General features: G+C 39.3%; 1 protein-coding gene across 1 annotated transcript; it reads right to left on the bottom strand.

Annotated features, from left to right (window-relative positions):
- Nucleotides 1-1,379: 1,379 nt before the first annotated feature.
- Nucleotides 1,380-10,158, bottom strand: LOC121256287 (protein MAK16 homolog). The gene is made up of 9 exons (XM_041157032.1): nucleotides 9,966-10,158; nucleotides 9,723-9,832; nucleotides 9,125-9,243; nucleotides 8,938-9,035; nucleotides 8,294-8,381; nucleotides 8,077-8,211; nucleotides 7,836-7,944; nucleotides 2,685-2,824; nucleotides 1,380-1,766 (listed from the first exon to the last, which is right to left on the bottom strand). Exons 1-9 carry the CDS (start codon nucleotides 10,025-10,027, stop codon nucleotides 1,722-1,724), a joined length of 906 nt encoding a protein of 301 aa, XP_041012966.1. The 5' UTR covers nucleotides 10,028-10,158; the 3' UTR covers nucleotides 1,380-1,721.
- Nucleotides 10,159-20,252: the final 10,094 nt, after the last annotated feature.

Raw genomic sequence — 20,252 nt, 5'->3', positions numbered from 1 at the left:
TCTAGACCCGTTGAAGAACCCGTCTCAAGAACCCAGATTACAAAGGAGGAACGCCACAAAGGTTGTGATTTACCTTTGATAAGTTCAAGAGTTCAATCAAGAACAAGAGGAGAAAACTCAACTCACAAATAAAATTCAATATTGTCTAACCTTCAAATGAGGCTACAAGGAGTATTTAAACTAAACCTAATTAAAACCCTAGCCAAAATAAAGCCCCTTTTTACCCAAAATGCCCCTGATGAAAAGTGTCACGCTACAGTAACGCTACAGTACCTCTTAAAACCCTAATTCCTAAAATGTAACTTTCCAAATAAGCCATTGGCCAAAATACAAGGCCTTCTTGAAAACCCTAGTTCATTGAAAATAAGACGTGTGGGCCAGGCATCTTCAAGCCCACTTATTCTAAACTAATAAAATAAATCATTTAACCAAATTTGAAGTCTCCAAAAACAATAGGCCCTATCTCTAAGTCATGTCTTCCACAGCTTGAATTAAGTGGATCAAAGCTGGTTCTCCTTCTTTCAAGCCCATCTTGAGTGTTGGGCTCTTGCTAGTTCATCCCAAGTGGATTGCACCAATCCGTGCATTGCTTCCTTGATCTTCTTGGCCCTTGATCTTGTAATTGGCCCATCTGGAATTTGCAAATGATCTTTAAGACTAGGCCCACCTTGGTTCCCATCAGTTAAGGTTTGAAAGTTTGACATGTTTAGCTTAACGGATCGGGTTCGGGTTGACCTATATAATCGAATATTCATGACTTGACATGACACGAGCACGATCTGAAAACATAAGTTGCCACCCTTGATCTAAGGTCAACATACAGTCCATCAAAGCACCCATATAGTTTACGTGTGAGGAGGGCAATATAGTTAGCAGAGAAACGGGAAGGTTCTTAAGAACACTGCCTGTGAGCTGAGATAAACAAGTTCTGTTTGATAGCCATAATGTCGTTGTGTCAATATGGCGTGGCAACATTGAGAGGGAAAGGAGAGATGCTGTTTGCCTCACTTTCATTGGCATGTATTTTTGAAAGTTTTAAGCCAACACGTAAGAGATCTTTTTCCAATAGTTACTCGTGAAGTTAGGTAAAAGGGAGGATTAGATTTTAAGTGCAGATTACTTAGAGCGTTGATTTAATTGCAGATTACTTAGGGCATGAGTGCTTCGTAGCTATTCCGGACTGTCCTCGAATAGTTTTGCCTTCAAATTGGACACATTTTATTTATTTACTTTATTTGTTTGAACAAATTACACCCCGTTTATCACACGGTACCGTAACCAGCACTCTGCAGACGTGCCACTCGCTCATTTTAAGGCTCATCTGCAAGTTTGCATTTGTAATCTTCCATTCAGGAATTATCAGAAATAATGGAGCCAGCTTTCACATAACCTCGTGCGAGAACTCATGTCATTTCTGAGCAGCAGTAAACAGAATAATCGAGTTTTGAGGCCGTAGAGACTAGAAAAGGCCATGAAATTCACTCTAGTACAGCCCCTTCTCCCAAAAATGGGAGAAAAGAAATCAAGAGAAACTATTATCTATCTAATAAATAAAAAATTTCAACCGTGATCAAGAGATAGCTATCAAAATTTCATCCGCTATAGTAACTTTCCCTCTTTTCCCAGTGAGGTTTTAAACATACTCTACAAGAAGCGAACAAGGTATCTCTGCCATTTGCCGGTTAACAAGCATAACAAGTGAAGCAATATGCTTTAAACACTCAGTGGGCAGCCTTTTGACTTTCATCAACATCTTCGTGCTCTACCTAACAAACAGAAACACAGTTGAAATATTTAAGATCCTTATAGCTACAAACAGAAATACAGAGTATTCAACAACTAATTATTTGTATTTAACGTGTCCCAGTTTCTGAGAAACAAATAGCGTATATTTGAGAGAGAAAGAGAGAGAGAGAGAGAGAGATTCTTCACAAATGAGCATCGTCTAAAAATGGGGAAAAAATTCGACAGTTCAGATAATTTATGAAGAAAATGCAGTAGGATACCATAATCTTCCTCCCACTGCATTCAATCAATTGTCCATCCCCACCCCACTTTTCCTTCCTTTTTTTTTTTTTTTTTTCCTTTTGATCAGAAAGTTTATTAAGCCAAGGGGGCAATGCCAAGATACAAAAGAGGACCACATCCACTTTTGATCAGGTAGAGCATCAACTAAAGTTTTTACTTATAAAAAAAAAAAAGCTTCAACTAAAGCAAGAAATAGAAAAGGAACCTAAGTGCCTCTATGAGGATTGCACATGTTTGAGGAATGGTAGACTGCTGGGTGGGGACCCAACTATGTAGTTTTGGATGTTCAGAGCAACAAAATACAGCAAAGAAATCATCTAGCTGACTCCAACTATAGGAGAACCTGTTTACCCGAGCAACATCATGTATGCTAACATTCTTATAAAAATCAGTTGCATATATGACTGTAAGTGCCGGCACAATCACCATAGTTTTAAGTGATGGTGCATGCTAAGTTTACAGTGAAATTTAGCCATCCATACCAAACCAATTAATGATGACACTATATTTGCATTAGCTAAACAACAAGAGGCTGTACATCTATACTGATAGAGAATTATTCGTATACAAACAGTTTCAAATTTGAATGAAAGACATGGCATATATATTTGAAAATGTAGCCCAATGTAAAAACACCAAATTTCATTGGCCATTACCTCAACAAGCACCCTCGCTCTCTTCTTCAATTTTGCACCAGGTTCATCTGTCTCAAAGTTTCTTAAACTTGAGGCTGCTTCCTTCCTCACTCTCTTGCCAGCAACTGGTTCAACCTCTTCCTCATCTCCATCCGTTTCAACTGCATCATTAAACTTTTTCTTACTCATTTGAGACAGACAGACAGACAAACAGACACCAAATAATCCTCTCACGCACTTTGCTTCCATTACTATATGCGCCAGCACACCTGAGAATTATCTGACACATGCTTTTTTCCAATGTTACACAATCACAATAAGAATTCTCTCGAGCACTTTTTTCCCATTATTTAACTTTTTTGTGACAAAGAACCTCGGAGACCGTACACACACAACATGTCTTTTACCTGGTTAAATCCCAAACTCATACAATGTGCCTGCATCACCCTAGGTAACTCATCTACTTTTCACCATGGGATGCGACCCCTAGAAATTGTTTGCGCCCAAGGGTTCAAATCTTGGATCTAAGGGGAGCATGCATACCCTCAAAACCAAGGCCCTTACCACTTGAGTCAACTCCTAGGAATTTCTCCCATTATTATATACAACAAATAACACAAAGCCCTATAACTCAGGGCTCATTTGGCCACTTGTAGTATTTCATAATTCTGTGAATGGTGGTGAAATGGTTTGAGTTAACATATTTTATGGGGTTTTGGGAAATGAGAGAAAAAAGTTGACTAAAAATATTATAAAGTGAAAAAATTGTTTGAATATAAATTTTTAATAATATTTTGTTTTATAGGTAATCAAGATATTTTATTCATAGAAGTAGACTAAGCCCAAGTACACAGAGTGTGTATACATGAGAAAAAACCTAATTAGAGTTTACAATCGAAAAAAGATCATGGACATTTAGCCCATTACAAAAATAGCCCCCCCGCCCATGAGAATAAAGTTTTAAAAAAGAAAACTTTAAGCTCATCCATTGTTCTCTCACGATCTTCGAAACTTCTATCATTTCTCTCCCGCCAAATGCACCAACACATGCATATAGGAACCATTTTCCAGATAGCTACCACTTGTGAGTTGCCTCGGAGGCCTCTCCAACTTCCAAGGAAATCCACCAGTCTAAGAGGCATGACCCATAACAATCCAGTTCTCGCGAAAAAATCATCACACATGGTCCTAGCCACCTTGTAGTATAAAAACAAATGATCTACTGATTCACCATTTCTTACACATACAAAACCAGTTCAACACCATTACTTGACATTTCCAATTATGTATGGTGAGGATCTTGTCCAAAGATGTTGTCCCTACGAGAAAAATTGCTTTTGAAGGAGCTTTCGTCTGATGCTCTTCCAAGGGAACATAGTCATTCTAGGGCTTGTTAGAACTTGGTAAAATGATCTGACCGTGAATTTACCTTTCCTGGAGGGACTCCAACTCATCTTATTTGTGGTACCTTCTGTCATGCTTATAGAATACAATGCCTTATAGAACTTTGAGATAGTCTCCATCTCCCAGTCATGGGCTTCCCTAATAAATTCTACATTCCATTAAGGGGAGTCACTAGAAAAGACCAAGAGATCGACTATCGCTGCATCCTTTTCTTGTGCGATCTCAAAAATGGTAGGGAAGGTGTCTTGTAGGCTACGTTCACTCCACCATTCGTCATAGCAAAATCTAACACGAGTCGTCACCCACCACAATATGTTCATGTCTTCAGAAGAACTCCAAGTGTCTCCTAATGTATTTCCACAACCCCACCCCATATGTGCCACGTACCTCATTCGAGCACCATCCTCCCCAAACTGTGAATCTACAACGGACTTCCATAGAGCCCCCCTTTCATTTTGGTACCTCCACAACCATTTACTCAAGAAGGCTTGGTTGAATTTCATCAAGTTATGAATCTCCAAGCCACCCTCAGAAATTGGGGTACATACAAGTGACCAATTAACCAAATGAAATTTGAATTCTTCCCCCAATCTGCTCCATAAGAGGTCTCGTTATAGCTTCTCTATACGGTTGGCAATGTTTATGGGGAGCAGGAGCAAGGACAGAAAATGGTGGGTAAATTAGAGAGAGTGCTTTTAATCAGATTAAGTCTGCCACCTTTAGACAAATATAGCTTCTTCCAATAAGCCAATCTGTGCTCCACCTTTTCAACCACGTTGGTCCAAATCCTTTCTGATTTAAAGGGAGCACCCAATGGTAAGCCAAGATATTTCAGGGGTAAAGATGAGACCTTACATCCCAATATAGAGGCTAAAGTCTCCGAGTCAAGAGCATCCCCCACTGGCACCAATACAGACTTTGAGACTTTGAGAGATTAATTCTCAAACCCGAGCCAGCTTCAAAGCTAAGAAGTAGAGTGCTCAAAGATTGGATATGCCCGATATTTGCTCCACAGAAGATAAGAGTGTCGTCAGCAAAAAGCAAGTGAGAAATATCCATGAAACCATAATCTCCATTCCTTACCTGAAAACCATTGAGAAAGCCGCCTTCCACAAGACCCACAATCATCTTACTAAAAGCTTCCACGACAAATAAAAATATAAAGGAGAGAGCAGATCTCCCTGTCTCAAACCACTGGAGGAGCCTAAGAAACCCATTGGAGAGCCATTCACCAAGATAGAGAATCGAACTTTAGAGATGCAAAACTCTACCCATTTATGTCATTTCTCCCCAAAACCACATCGTACAAGTATATAAAGTAAGAACTTCCAGTTGACGTGATCATGGGCTTTGTTCATGTCTAATTTGCAAAGTAACTCGGGTTCTCTAGATTTAAGTCGTCTATCCAAAACCTCATTTGCAATTAAAACTGAATCTAGGATTTGTCTACCTTTGGCAAAAGTGTTTTGCAGCTTCGAGATTACCTTTTCCATCATTGTACTCAATCAATTCACTCACTTTGGAGAGGATCTTGTAAATCCCATTAACAAGGCTAATGGGGCAGTAGTCTCTAACATCCACAGACCCCATCTTTTTGGGGATGAGTGCCTAGAAAGTAGCATTAAGGCTTTTTTCAAAGCGGACATTAGTATGAAAATCTTGAAAGACCCGCATCAAGTCTCCTTTAAGCACTTCCCAACAAGCTTGGAAGAAGCCCATGGTAAAACCGTTAGGGCCTACAGCCTTGTTGCGAGCCATGCCACGGATTACTTCATCCACTTCTTCCTCCTCAAAAGGCCTCTCTAGCCACCCTGCGCATTGCTAATCTAGTGCTAAGAAAGTCAAACCATCCACTCCCGGTTACCAATGTGTTGTATGGATAGGAGGTGTTGGCAATACTGCTCAATGTGATTCTTGATTCTTGATGAATGATTGATCTAAGGACACTGCATCATCGACCATCAACATATCAATAGCATTATTTCTCCTATGAGAATTAGCCACCCTATGAAAGTACTTCGTGCACTTAGCTCCCTCCTTGAGCCATAATGCCCTTGATTTTTTCTGCCAAGAAATCTCCTCCAGCAATGTTAATCTTTCAAGTTTTGTGGCTACCTAGGTCTTATGGGTTCTCTCAGATTCAGAGAGAGATCTTGCCTCCTCCTCGCCTTCCAATCCCTGTAGCTCCTCCAAAAGAGATCGCCTATGTTGTGTCACATTAACAAAAACTTGTTCATTCCATTGTTTCAGATTTTGTTTCAGCTCTTTTAACTTTCTTGCCATTATGAAGCTCGAAGAGCCTTGGAAATTGTAAGAGGTACCATTGTCTAATCCTATCTATAAAATCGTCTAATTTAAGCGCCACATATTCTCAAATTTAAAATATCTTCTACCCCCTTGAATGCCTCCATAGTCTAGGATGATGGGGAAGTGATCAGAGCATAATCTAGGTAATCTCCTTTTAAGTTACATCAGAATAATGTAACTCCCAATCAGGAGTTAACAAGAACCTATCAATCCTCAACCAAGATGGGAATTCTCGGTTGTTAGACCAAGTAAACGTACCTCCAGTTAATGGAATATCCATAAGCTCCTGTTTTGATATGAAAACAAAAAACTCTCTCATGGCAGGAGTGATGTGAGACACACCCGATCTTTCACTCGAGAAGCGGGTTACATTGAAGTCAATCCCTACGCAGATTGGTAACTCCCACCAACTAAGAAGTCCCGCCAATTCTTCCCACAATGACCTTCTCACCGAATCAACATTAAGGTCATAAATTCCAGCAAATGCCCATTGGAAACCGTCTTCTATATTCATAAAAGAGGAAGCCACAGTGAACTCACCCACACATTCCTCCACCCTCTCCACCACCCTTTTATCAAACATAATGAGAACACCACCGGATGCGCCTTTTGAAGGCAAGTAGGACCACCCGTTATGTTGACCTCGCCATAAGCTCCGAACTAATTCCCTTGTGATGAATTCCAATTTGGTTTCCTGTAAACAAACTATATCACCCTTCCACTGACGAAGTAAGTTTTTGACTTGGAGCCATTTATTATACTCATTCAGCCCCCTTATATTCCATGATATTATTTTTGGCTGCATAAAGCAACCATCTTACCCCTCCCCTTAAGACGCCCCTGGTTAAAGCTCTTCTCCCCACCACCTTCTTTCATGGCCTTAATAATATTTTTGTTTTGAAGTTTGAAAAAATTGTATTAATTTTTGTGTTTTGTTTTGAAGTTTGTAAAATTTTTATTGGTTTTTGTGTTTGGATAATGATTAGAGGAAAAAGTTGAAGATTTGAAATTGAAAAGTATTTTGTGTTTAAGTGATGTTTAGGAAGGAAATTACCGGAAGTTTGAGAATTTCATGTCGCATCTGTGTCCAAACGTCCCCTTAAACTTTAATTGTAACACTAAAATAGGACGTCCTACTTAGCACAAGTAATTACTCCATCTAGTCTAATTTAAATGCTTGATTGAAATGGCATGTTATTAATATCAATAACAATATAGCAATCTTCCTAATATGTCTTTTCCAATTCAAATATATTGCTTTCCTTTTTAGGACAACCAAAGACATATGTTTACCTTATAAAAGTGGATAGTAGGGAGCATATGAACTACATGTGCATGCCAAGACAAGAACAATGTAAACTTATAAGTGATTTTTAAGGAGATCTAGTCCATACAAAGTATCTATACAAAGTATCTAGTGACAGCTTCTATTTTTTGATAAGTAGTAAGTGACAGCGTTACCCTTATCATAATCCGCATGAGACTGGGAAATTGCAAGACCATCAAAATCTTCTATATCATCTTCCTCTTCAAGTTCATCATAACCCTCAACATATTCTATCTCTGGTTCCTGCCATTTCGAGAAAAAATGAAAGAGCGCTTAATTATCTAGGAGTAATATCTTCAGTGACCACAATAGTAAATCGTAAATATTCAAAATGATAAGTAAAAAGCTCAACAAAAAAGAATTTTACAAATATACCATCTCGTCTTCATCTTCGCTAGCAGCCTGCCCCTCTTCTATATCAAGAACTTTATTGTATTCCTTAACAGGATAGTTATATATGTCACCATAAACTCCTTGCTGAAGGCGTTCTAATAGTTCTTTTTCAATGCTCTGCAGAAAAACTAGAGTCTAAATGAGAGCTGTAAAGACATATACAGTCAATGTACACCAGTAACAAGAGCTCATATATAACCTTATCCAATGCTGCTGCCCTTTCGGCCTTTTCCTCTCTTCTAGCCTCTCTTTTCTTTTCCTTCCTTGGTGTTGTCATAATTTTCTCCCTGTTTAGCAACAGAAACAATTTGCAATATTACAAAGCCCATTAATAAGGAATGACACTACTTGACAAAGAAATATTACAACTAGACCCCCTTTCAGTATCAGAACACCTAGTCCAAAGGTTGCCAATTCTTAGCACAAGACTTACAAAGCAATTAACTTTTTATTCCATTGCCCTGTTTTTCTTATTGTAAACAATAAATAACAGTGATAGACTTTCTCACTCATAAAATCCAGCCCTCACTTCAATGTCACTTGTCTTAAAGCCATGTTTGCCTTACCTCCTAACTACAGGCACAAATTTAGATCTATTCCAATCCTGATTTGTCTATGAAACTAGTTGATTAGAAGAAAGAAGTTGGCTTTGATTAGATTAGCAAAGATTTAGCCATTAGATCAGTAAGTCATTGTCATCATAACTGTATAGCTCCAATAATTTGAGAACTAAACAAGCAGGCTATAAAAGACAATTTTGTACCTTTCAAAACGTTATTGTAACATGAGTAAGCATTTCTTGCGGCAAAATGAAAAAGATTGCAAGCATGAGAAGAAATAAACCTTGTTTTCAAAGCAAGCTTCCTCATGCGTATCCGCATTTGAGTCATCTTGGTCAACCGCTGCTTTGTTTTGTGTACAAGGAACTTAGGCCAATACATCTGTCAAGTTGAAAAGGTAGGGTAAATTAACCTATATCAAAATCACATTAAATAACAGAAAATTTTCAAAAAAATCTAATTTCCAATACCATATGTTTGTCTATTATCTCAAGTGCCTTCTCATAATTTCTGGGCAATTTCAGTCTCTCCCACAATTTGTTTGGCATGTGAGCTCTTTCTATAGTTTTCATATAAAGATAGAAGACTCCTGCAGCAGACCAAGACAGCAATATAAAAAAAAACAACACTCGTTGTCATTGGTTAATATACAAACACGTTAATTGACGTAAAACATCAATTAATGACAGCCGCATTTGAACAACAAAGGTAAAAAGCCTAACATCCAGTAAAATTAACTAAAATTCCATATTGTAGCATATTTTTCCAATTTCCTCAGCTTACACAAAGAAGCTACAAGGTTGAACCCTACCAACCCAAACAAATGTATTTTGTCCAAGTGGGTGGATATTTCTGCTTTTCCAAGGCCCATAACAAATATAAGACTCAATAAGTCAGTTCCTTTCTCCACCTGATTATTCTCATAGACCATACTGGGCAACATTTCAATGATTAGAATGCATATCTGTGAAGATCACAAGAAGAAAGGGGGGGGGGGGGGGGGTGGGGAACTGGCATGTCCAATCCATTGAAAAAGTAGAAGGGTAAGAAGAAAAGAGTGAAAATTACCGTCATGGTCGCGAATGGTGGCATAGCGACTATTGGCGAGAGGGCAGGAGCTCCGGTTACAAATCCCGGTCACGTTATAGGGGTTTCTACAGAAATTCCCAGTGGCAATTCTACAAGACCACAAACCGAACAAAATTGAAAACCCACAGCGATATTAACAGCCACAATAAACAAAAGTGAAGGAAGAACATTGGCATGTTAGTATAGAAGATGATATATTATTTGAGCAAAAGAAAGACTTACTTGGCCATGAAACTGCAGTGGTTATGCCTGATTACCTGCCATATCACCTCGTCGTGCTGCATCCTTAACCAGACTTTTCAGTTTTACTTTACAGCCAATTGGGCTCTTCGGACGAAAACGCAAGGACATAAGACGGGGAAGTTGGTGTTAGGGTTTTAGGACAGGTGGGGAAGTGGGTGTTAATGACGTCGGAGCTGGGGCTTCAAAGACTAAAAACTCGTTTGTTTTCAGAAAATATATCATCTCATTTCATCTAATCATTACAATTTTTTCAACTTTTAATATAATATAAAATAAAATAAATAATTTAACTTTTTTAAATCTCAAAATAAAAATAATATTAAAAAATATATTTTAACAATACTTTATTTAATATTTTAACTTTAATATCAACTCATCTCATCTCATTTTTTAAAACAAATGAGCCCTTAAGAGACATGAAATAGGGTTATATTACTGTTCCTCAGTTGAAGTGGGTCCCACCGTGTCACACCCCGGACCCGTGGTAAAACCTTCTAACTTGAAATTAACGAAATATAAAATTTAGGTCTGGTTTATTTTCAAGACTAAAACTTAAAATTTTGAAAATTTTAAAAATCTCACAACTTATCATTACAATTTTTTCACATTTCCATGTTAATGACTTCGGAGCTAGGGCTTCAAAGAGGCATGAAATAGGGTTATATCATTGTTCCTCAGCTGAAATGGGTCCCACCGTGTCACACCCCAGACCCGTGGTAAAACCTTCTAACTTGAAATTAACGAAACATAAAATTTAGGTCTAGTTTACTTTCAAGACTAAAACTTAAAATTTTGAAAATTTCACAACTTATCATTACAACTTTTTCACATTTCCACATAAAATAAAATAAACAATTCAACTTTTTTAAATTTCAAAACAAAAATAATATTAAAAAATATATTCTAACAATATTTTATTCAACTTTTTTACTTTAATATCAACTCATCTCATCTCATCTCTGAAAAAGACAAAGCCTAAACAACAATCTTCTTTATGTATTGGTAGCGTCTCATTCCGAGGAAACTGCAGAGGTAGTCTCAGGTGTGAAGGTGAGGTGATAGGAACCAAGGTGGGCCTACTCTTAAAGATCCTTTGCAAGTTCCAGATGGGCCACTTACAAGATCAAGGGCCAAGAAGATCAATGAAGCAATGCAAGGATTGGTGCAATCCACTTGGGATGAAGCCAGCAAGAGCCCAACACTGAAGATGGGTCTGAAAGAAGAAGAACCAGCTTTGATCCACTTTATTCATGCTGTGGAAGACATGACTTAGAGATACGGCCTATTGTTATTGAAGGCTTCTAATTTGGTTAAATGATTTATTTTACTAGTTTAGAATAAGTGGGATTGAAAATGCTTGGCTCACATGTCTTATTTCTTATGAACTATGTTTTTGGGAAGGCTTGTATTTTGGCCAAGGGCTTATTTGGAAAGTTACATTTTAGGAACTAGGGTTTCATCAATTTATTGTTGGGGTTACTGTAGCCGCGGGTACTGTAACAGGTACTGTTCATCAAGGGTAATTTCGGGAAAAAGGGGCTTTATTTTGGCTAGGGTTTTTATTAGGTTTGGGTTTAAAAACTATTTGTAGCCTCATTTGAGAGATCAGACAATATTGAATTTTATTTGTGAGTTGAGTTTTCTCCTCTTGTTCTTGATTGAACTCTTGAACTTATCAAAGGTAAATCACAACCTTTGTGGCGTTCCTCCTTTGTAATCTGGGTTCTTGAGACGGGTTCTTCAACCGGGTCTAGATTTTAATAGAATCTAGGTTCTTGAAACGGGTTCTCATCGGGTCTAGATTCTCCATCCTTGACTTGATTTTTGGCTTTCTTTGGGAGTTTTCAAATTGATTGTGGGTTCAAGGGAATTCATTCCCACGGGTTCATATCATGAGGAAGAGCCTTTCGGATGAATGACTTAGAGGAACAATGGGGGAGGTTTTGTCTAACGAATGAGGAAATGAAAGCTATAGCCATTGATGATGCTGTCAATGAGGAAATATGGCTCAATGGTGACTGCAGCTTAGTAGGGAAGCTATGTCTAGAAAAGAATATCGACAGGGTGGTTCTTGAGGATACAATGAAGAAAGTCTGGAGAGTTAGTAAACCTGCCAAGTTTGTTGAGATAAGGTGGTAACTTGTTCATCATAACTTTTGCTAACCAAGCAGTCAGCAGTGTGTTTGGAGTGGAAGACCATGGCTATTTGATACACATCTGCTAGCCTTGAAGCTTTTTGATGAATACACACCCCCATAGAGAATGAGGTTTGAGAAGGAAAGTTTCTGGATCCAAATGCATAGCATGTCCCTCGCATGCATGAATGAAGAACAAGAAAAATAGATAGGAATAGTAGAAGAGGTGGATGTGAAAGAGGATGGGAGTGGGTGGGGCAAGTTTCTAAGGGTCCTTATCAACATTGATCTTCTGAAACCTCTGGCCAAAGGTAGGACAATCACGATGAAAGGTGAAAAGTTGTGGATCCCTGTTAAATATTAAAAGTTGCCCAGAATCTGCTTGAATGTGGCTGCTTAATGCATGGTACAAAGAGATGTGCAAGGAAGGTGGGTGAGAAGATGCAGTATGGAGTGTGGCTAAGAGCTGAAACAAAAATGGGGTCTAAGTCGAAAATCAGAGAAGGTGGTTTAGATAGCACATAGAGAGTGAGGGAGTTGGTTGGGAAAGGGTAGACCAGAATAAGGCAGAGGGAGAGGATACTAAGAAGGATGAGGGAGAGCAAAACAATGAAGAGTAGTTAAATGTTAGGGAGAGTTCAGAGATTGTAGGCAGGGGAGAGGAAGAAAGCGATGAATGAGGGAGTAGTTACAATGAAGGCACAACTATAAAGGGAATGGAAGGGGTAGATGGAAGGTTGGTGGAAGCAAGTGGGGAAGATAGGTATTTGGAGTTAGAGGCAACTCTGAAAACATTCACAACTGATAAGGGCAGGAAAATGATAACACTCAAATGAAGGAAGGGTGGAAAAAGAGAGATAGGGAGAAAGGGGAGGACACAAACAAGGGTGGAGGGTATATCACCCAAAAAAGAAGGAAGGAAGAGGAGATGAGGGGAGAGACAGTGTTAAAGAAGATTAAAAAAAGGGAAGCTGTACAGTGAAGGAATAAAGGACAACTTTCAACAACTATTGGTGGAGGCTAGTCACCAACCCTGCCAATCTCAATGAAAATCTTAAGTTGGAACTGTCGAAGGTTTGGGAACCCTCAGACAGTTCAAGTCTCTACCAAATAGTGGAGGAGAAGAAACCTGATATAGTTTTCTTAATGGAAACTAGACTAAAAGTTGTTAAGTATAATGGTTTAAAGAAGAGACTCAAGTGTGAAGGATGCTTTGTGGTAGAACCAGTGGGACAAAAACGGGGTTTAGCACTTTTATGGAGCAGTAGGGTCCAGCTAGAAGTGATGAATTACACCAAAAGACACATAAATTCATGGATATCAGGTGAGGTGGATAGTTCGAGGTGGTTGCTGACTTGTTATTATGGCCACCCTGAAACTCACTAAAGGGCTGAAGTTTAGGATTTACTTTCATCTCTAAAACCAAGAGATTCTCATGGGTGGTGTGTGCTAGGAGATTTCAATGAAATCTTAACCCATGATGAGAAGGTAGGGAGCAGAACTAGACAAAAGAAACTTATGGAAAACTTCAAAAGGGTACTGGAGAAGGGGAACCTGTCAGACCTAAAATGGAAGGGTAGCAAGTTCACGTGGAGCAACAGACATGAGGATGCTTCTTTCACCAAAGAAAGGCTTGATAGGGCAATAGTTAATTCAATTTGGGCTTAGCTCTTTAAGGATTGCTGGGTGGAAGTGTTAACTAGCAGGAGTTCTGATCATAGGCCAATTTTGTTGACCATGAATAGAAGGGACAGAAACATATGGAAGGGATGCAAAGTCTTTAGATATGAAGCAAGTTAATTTAAAGAAGAGGGATGTGAAGATGTAATTCAAGGGGCATGGTTGAAAAATGAAGAAAGGAGAGGGCTACAAAAGACTATAACAAAACAACTAGAAAGTTGTAAAGGGGCACTTATGGGATGGAGTAAGCATATCATAATGGATAGAAGCTAGAAATTAAGGAAAAAATTTGAGGCATTGAAGAGGTTACAAGATGGAGAGAGCAGCCAAAACTCAGCTGAGATAAAGAGACTACAGAAAGAAGTTGGAGCTTTACTTGAGAAGGAGGATATCAAGTGGAAACAAAGAGCCAAAAGAAACTGGTATGCAATGGGGGAGAGAAACACAAAGTATTTCCATGCATGTGCAAACCAGAGGAGACAAAAGAACAACATTAAACAGATCGAGGATGGGCAAGGGAGGATTTACAAAGGTCAGGAAGGCCTTCAAATGTTACTTTGAGAATTTATTCTCTTCAACTCAACCAAGCACAGAAGAAATGGAGGACTATCTGAAACATATAGAACCTCCAATTTCAAGGGAAGTGAATGGCAAATTGCTCAGGCCATTTTGCAAGGTGGAGATTGAGGAAGCTATCAAGAGCATGGGACCATTGAAGTCACCAGGTCCCGATGGTTTTAGAGCTTGTTTCTACCAAAACCATTAGAAAACAGTTGGAGATGATGTGTGTGCAGCAGTGCTTGATCATCTAAATGGTAACACTCCTTTCCAACTTGTTAATTTTACCTATATTGATATAATCCCTAAGAAGAAAGATCCCAAAGTAGTTACTGAGTTCAGGCCCATTAGTCTTTGCAACGTATTCTATAAAATTGTTTCCAAAGTGCTAGTTAAAATATTCAGTGGAGTATTGTCAGAAATCATCTCAGGCAATCAAAGTGCCTTCTTACCTAGAAGAATCATTACTGACAACATCATGATTGCTTATGAGGTCTTGCATACTATGAATGATATGAACCCGTGGGAATGAATTCCCTTGAACCCACAATCAATTTGAAAACTCCCAAAGAAAGCCAAAAATCAAGTCAATGATGGAGAATTTAGACCCGATGAGAACCCGTTTCAAGAACCTAGATTATATTAAAATCTAGACCCGTTGAAGAACCCGTCTCAAGAACCCAGATTACAAAGGAGGAACGCCACAAAGGTTGTGATTTACCTTTGATAAATTCAAGAGTTCAATCAAGAACAAGAGGAGAAACCTCAACTCACAAATAATATTCAATATTGTCTAATCTCTCAAATGAGGCTACAAAGAGTTTTTAAACCCAAACCTAATCAAAACCCTAGCCAAAATAAAGCCCATTTTACCCAAAATTACCCTTGATGAACAGTACCGGCTACAGTACCCGCGGCTACAGTAACCCCAACAATAAATTGATGAAACCCTAGTTCCTAAAATGTAACTTTCCAAATAAGCCATTGGCCAAAATACAAGGTATTCCCAAAAACATAGTTCATAAGAAATAAGACATGTGAGCCAAGCATTTTCAATCCCACTTATTCTAACTAGTAAAATAAATCATTTAACCAAATTAGAAGCCTCCAATAACAATAGGCCGTATCTCTAAGTCATGTCTTCCACAGCATGAATAAAGTGGATCAAAGCTGGTTCTTCTTCTTTCAGACCCATCTCAGTGTTGGGCTCTTGCTGGCTTCATCCCAAGTGGATTGCACCAATCCTTGCATTGCTTCTTTGATCTTCTTGGCCCTTGATCTTGTAATTGGCCCATCTGGAACTTGCAAAAGATCTTTAAGAGTAGGCCCACCTTGGTTCCTATCATTCCCCCTGTCCTCAAAAGGATTCGACCTCGAATCTTCACCTACATCAAAAGGAGAAAGATCAGAAACATTGAAAGTTGCAGAAACTTTATACTCACCTGGAAGATCCACTTTATATGCATTGTCATTAATTTTCTCAAGAATTTGGAAAGGTCCATCTCCTCGAGGATGTAACTTAGTCCTTCTATGGGCTGGGAATCTTTCTTTACGCATGTGAACCCAAACCCAATCTCCTGGTTCAAAGATGACACGCCTTTGTCCTTTATTGGCTTGGGACGCAACCCTTTCATTCTTTTGGGCAATTTGAAGCCGTACCCTCTCATGAAGTGACTTCACCAACTCCGCCTTCTTTTGTCCATCCAAACTACTCCTGTCATCAACAGGTAAAGGCATCAAATCCAAAGGAGTAAGTGGATTAAATCCATAAACAATTTCAAAAGGAGAGTATGAAGTAGTAGTATGCATCGTCCTATTATATGCAAACTCTATAAATGGCAAACAATCCTCCCAAGTTTTTAAATTCTTATGAACAACAGTGCGTAAAAGCTGAGTTAAAGTCCTATTAACTACTTCAATCTGACCATCAGTCTGCGGATGACAAGTAGTGGAAAATAAGAGCTTAGTACCCAATTTCCCCCACAACACCTTCCAAAAGTAGCTAAGGAATTTAACATCCCTATCAGAAACAGTACACCATGGAGTCGCACTATCTCCCGGAAAAACAAGTCAGCTATGTTGGTTGCATCATCTGTTTTATGGCATGGAATGAAATGTGCCATCTTACTGAATCTATCCACAACCACAAAAATAGAATCTCTACCCCTTTTGGTCCTAGGTAGTCCCAAAACAAAGTCCATAGATATGTCTACCCATGGCTCACTAGGAACGGGTAAGGGTGTATACAACCCATGTGGCAAAACCTTAGATTTGGCCTTTCTACATGTAATGCACCTTCCACAAATACGGTTAACATCTCTCTTCATCTTAGGCCAAAAGAAATGTTCATGCAAAATGTCTAAAGTTTTCTTGACACCAAAGTGTCCCATTAATCCCCCACCATGCGCCTCACGCACCAATAACTCACGCATAGAACAATTTGGCAGACAAAGTTTGCTTTCTTTAAACAAATAACCATCATGCTTGTAAAACTTACCAAATGCCGCCTTATCACATGCCACATACACAGTAGAAAAATCAGCGTCATCGGCATACATGTCTTTCACATATTCAAACCCAAGCATTTTAGCACTCATAGAAGTAAGAAGTACATACCTCCGGGATAGAGCATCAGCAACAATGTTCTCCTTACCTTGCTTGTAACGGATGACATAGGGAAAGGTCTCAATGTATTCCATCCATCTAGCATGCCTTTTATTCAACTTACCTTGACCCTTGAGATGCTTCAATGATTCATGATCGGTGTGGATCACAAATTCCCTTGGCCATAGGTAGTGCTGCCAAGTCTTTAATGCACGAACAAGAGCGTAAAGCTCTTTGTCATAAGTAGGGTACTTCAGGGATGCCCCACTTAACTTTTCACTGAAGAAGGCTATGGGACGCCTATCCTGCATCAAAACGACTCCAATCCCTATTCCTGAGGCATCACATTCAATCTCAAAAGTTTTGTTAAAATCAGGTAATGCTAACACAGGTGTAGAGCACAACCTTTCTTTAATAGTGGCAAAAGCATTCTCTTGATTAGCCCCCAATGAAACCCAACATTCTTTTTAATTACCTCAGTGAGTGGTGCAGTAATGGTGCTGAAGTCTTTAACAAAACGCCGATAAAAGCTTGCTAAGCCATGAAAGCTTCTTACCTCAGTGATGCTTTTTGGCGTTGGCCACTCCTTGATGGCCTTGACTTTCTCTTCATCCACCTCAATACCCTTCGTGCTAACAACATAACCAAGAAAAACAACTTTTTCCATGCAAAAGGCACATTTCTTGAAATTAGCATACAACTTTTCACATCTCAACACATCAAACACATATCTCAAATGCTCAATATGTTCATTTAAGTTCTAGATGTACACTAAGATATCATCAAAGTACACAACCACAAACATGCCTATGAATGCATGTAGGACATGGTTCATTGATCTCATGAAAGTACTGGGCGCATTTGTAAGTCCAAATGGCATAACCAACCATTCATAAAGCCCATATTTAGTCTTAAAAGCAGTTTTTCATTCATCACCCTCTTTCATTCTAATTTGATGGTACCCACTTTTAAGATCAATTTTACTGAAAATACATGAGCCATGCAATTCATCAAGCATATCATCCAATCTAGGAATGGGATGGCGATACTTTACCGTGATATTGTTGACCGCCCTGCAATCAATGCACATCCTCCACGTCCCATCCTTCTTTGGCACTAGTAGCACTGGTACAGCACAAGGGCTCATGCTCTCCCTCACGTACCCCTTGCTCATCAAATCCTCAACTTGCCTCTGAAGCTCCTTTGTCTCATCTGGATTACTCCTATAGGCTGGTCGGTTTGGAATAGCAGCCCCGGGCACAAAATCAATCTGGTGCTCAATGCCTCTAATGGGTGGCAACTCATTTGGCATCTCATCCGGGAATACATCCTCAAACTCCTGCAACAAAGAAACAGCCAAACTAGGAAGAAACTGGTTAGTTTCATCAAGAGGCATTGAGCCCTCTTAACCTCAAGAAAAATCATAGGGCGATCTGCGAAGAAAGCCCTCTTAACCTCACTCTCTCTTGCATAGAAACTCACTTTTGCCTTTCCTTTTCTCTCAGAAGACTCTCTTTCTTTTTTCTCTAGTGGCTCTACTCTTTTTTCTTTACTCTCAGCCACCTCTCTACTTTCTTTTTCACTCTTTCTTTTATGCTCTTTTTCACTCTCACTCTCTCTTTTTTGCTCAATCTCTTTTTCACTCTTCCTTTTTTGATCACTCTCATTTTCACTCTTTCTCTTCTGATCACTCTCATTTTCACTTTTTCTTTTTTGAGCAACCTCACTTTTCAATTTCAATTGGTCCTCATAGACCTGGCTTGGAGTTAAAGGAGCAAGCTTAATTGTTTTGCCCTCCTTTTCAAAGCTGTACATGTTCTTGAACCCATCATGTGTCACTCTCCTATCATACTGCCACGGCCTCCCCAACAAAATATGGCCCGCATACATAGGCACAACATCACAAAGCACCTCATCCTGATACTTCCCAATAGAAAAAGTAACTAACACTTGTTTATCCACCCTAACCTCTCCACAATCATTCAACCACTGCAATTTGTATGGTCTAGAGTGTTTTAAGGTTGGTAAATTCAATTTCTCAACCAAAGTAGTGCTAGCCACATTAGTACAACTCCCTCCATCAATGATCATACTACATACCTTATTGTTGACATGGCATCTAGTATGGAAAATGTTCTCTCTCTGTTGCTCTGCATCATCCACCTTAATGTGTGCATTAAGAGCACGCCTGGCAACAAGAGACTCACCTGTCACAGGGTATACCACTCCATCATCATCACTAGCATCATCCAACTCGGGTACCTCATCACTATCATCCTCACTCTCAGTCATCACCTCCCCATTGTCACGCATAATCATCACCCTCCTATTTGGACATTGAGAAGCAATGTGCCCTGAACCCAAACACTTAAAACATTTGATATCTCTATTCCGTGAAGGTTGGGATTCTACCTTGGATTTGTTGCTAGTTCCCTCATCTTTTCCCTTAGGTGGTTCGGTCTTTCTCTTTGCTTCACCTGGATCATTCCTATCCCATTTTGATTTCCAAGTAGTGCTAGAAACCGAAGTGTACCTTGCTGTCCCTTTTCTCTTTAATTGTCTCTCCACCTTCATAGCCATGTGCACCATGTCCTCTATCTCCACATAATGTTGTAATTCAATTACATTGGCTATGTCCCTATTTAACCCACTCAAAAATCTAGCCATGGTGGCCTCTCGGTCCTCCTCTACATTAGCCCGAATCATCGCCACCTCCATCTCCTTATGGTAATCCTCCACACTCCTAGACCCCTGTGTAAGATTTTGTAATTTCTGGTAAAGGTCTCTATAGTAATGGCTAGGAACAAATCTCCGCCTCATGAGAGCTTTCAACTCTCCCCATGTCTCTATAGGCCTCTCATAATTCCTCCTCCTATTGGTCACTAATTGATCCCACCAAATAATAGCATAATCAGTGAATTCAATTACCGACAACTTCACTTTCTTCTCCTCAGAGTAATTATGGCAATCAAACACCAACTCTATTTTTTTCTCCCACTCTAGATAAACCTCAGGGTCAGTTCTACCTTGGAAATGTGGTATTTTCATTTTGATGCTACCAAGGTCTCCATCTACACCATCCCGACCCCTTAGATTCCCCTCAAATCCTCTTTCATGCCTAAGTCTTCTATTTTTACCCGACCCAACGTCAGATGCTAAGTCTTCCTCATCCTCACCATCTCCTTCATTCTCATACTGATTTTCAACTCTATGCTCACGTCGCCTCCTGTCCCTCCTACCTTGTAGATTTCTAATCACTGCTTCTTGATGATCCATCCTATCCCTCACT

The sequence above is a fragment of the Juglans microcarpa x Juglans regia genome, chromosome 3D, assembly GCF_004785595.1.
Source record: "Juglans microcarpa x Juglans regia isolate MS1-56 chromosome 3D, Jm3101_v1.0, whole genome shotgun sequence".
Classification (NCBI taxonomy): Eukaryota; Viridiplantae; Streptophyta; class Magnoliopsida; order Fagales; family Juglandaceae; genus Juglans; species Juglans microcarpa x Juglans regia.
This window is presented reverse-complemented; position numbering and strand designations above follow the sequence as displayed.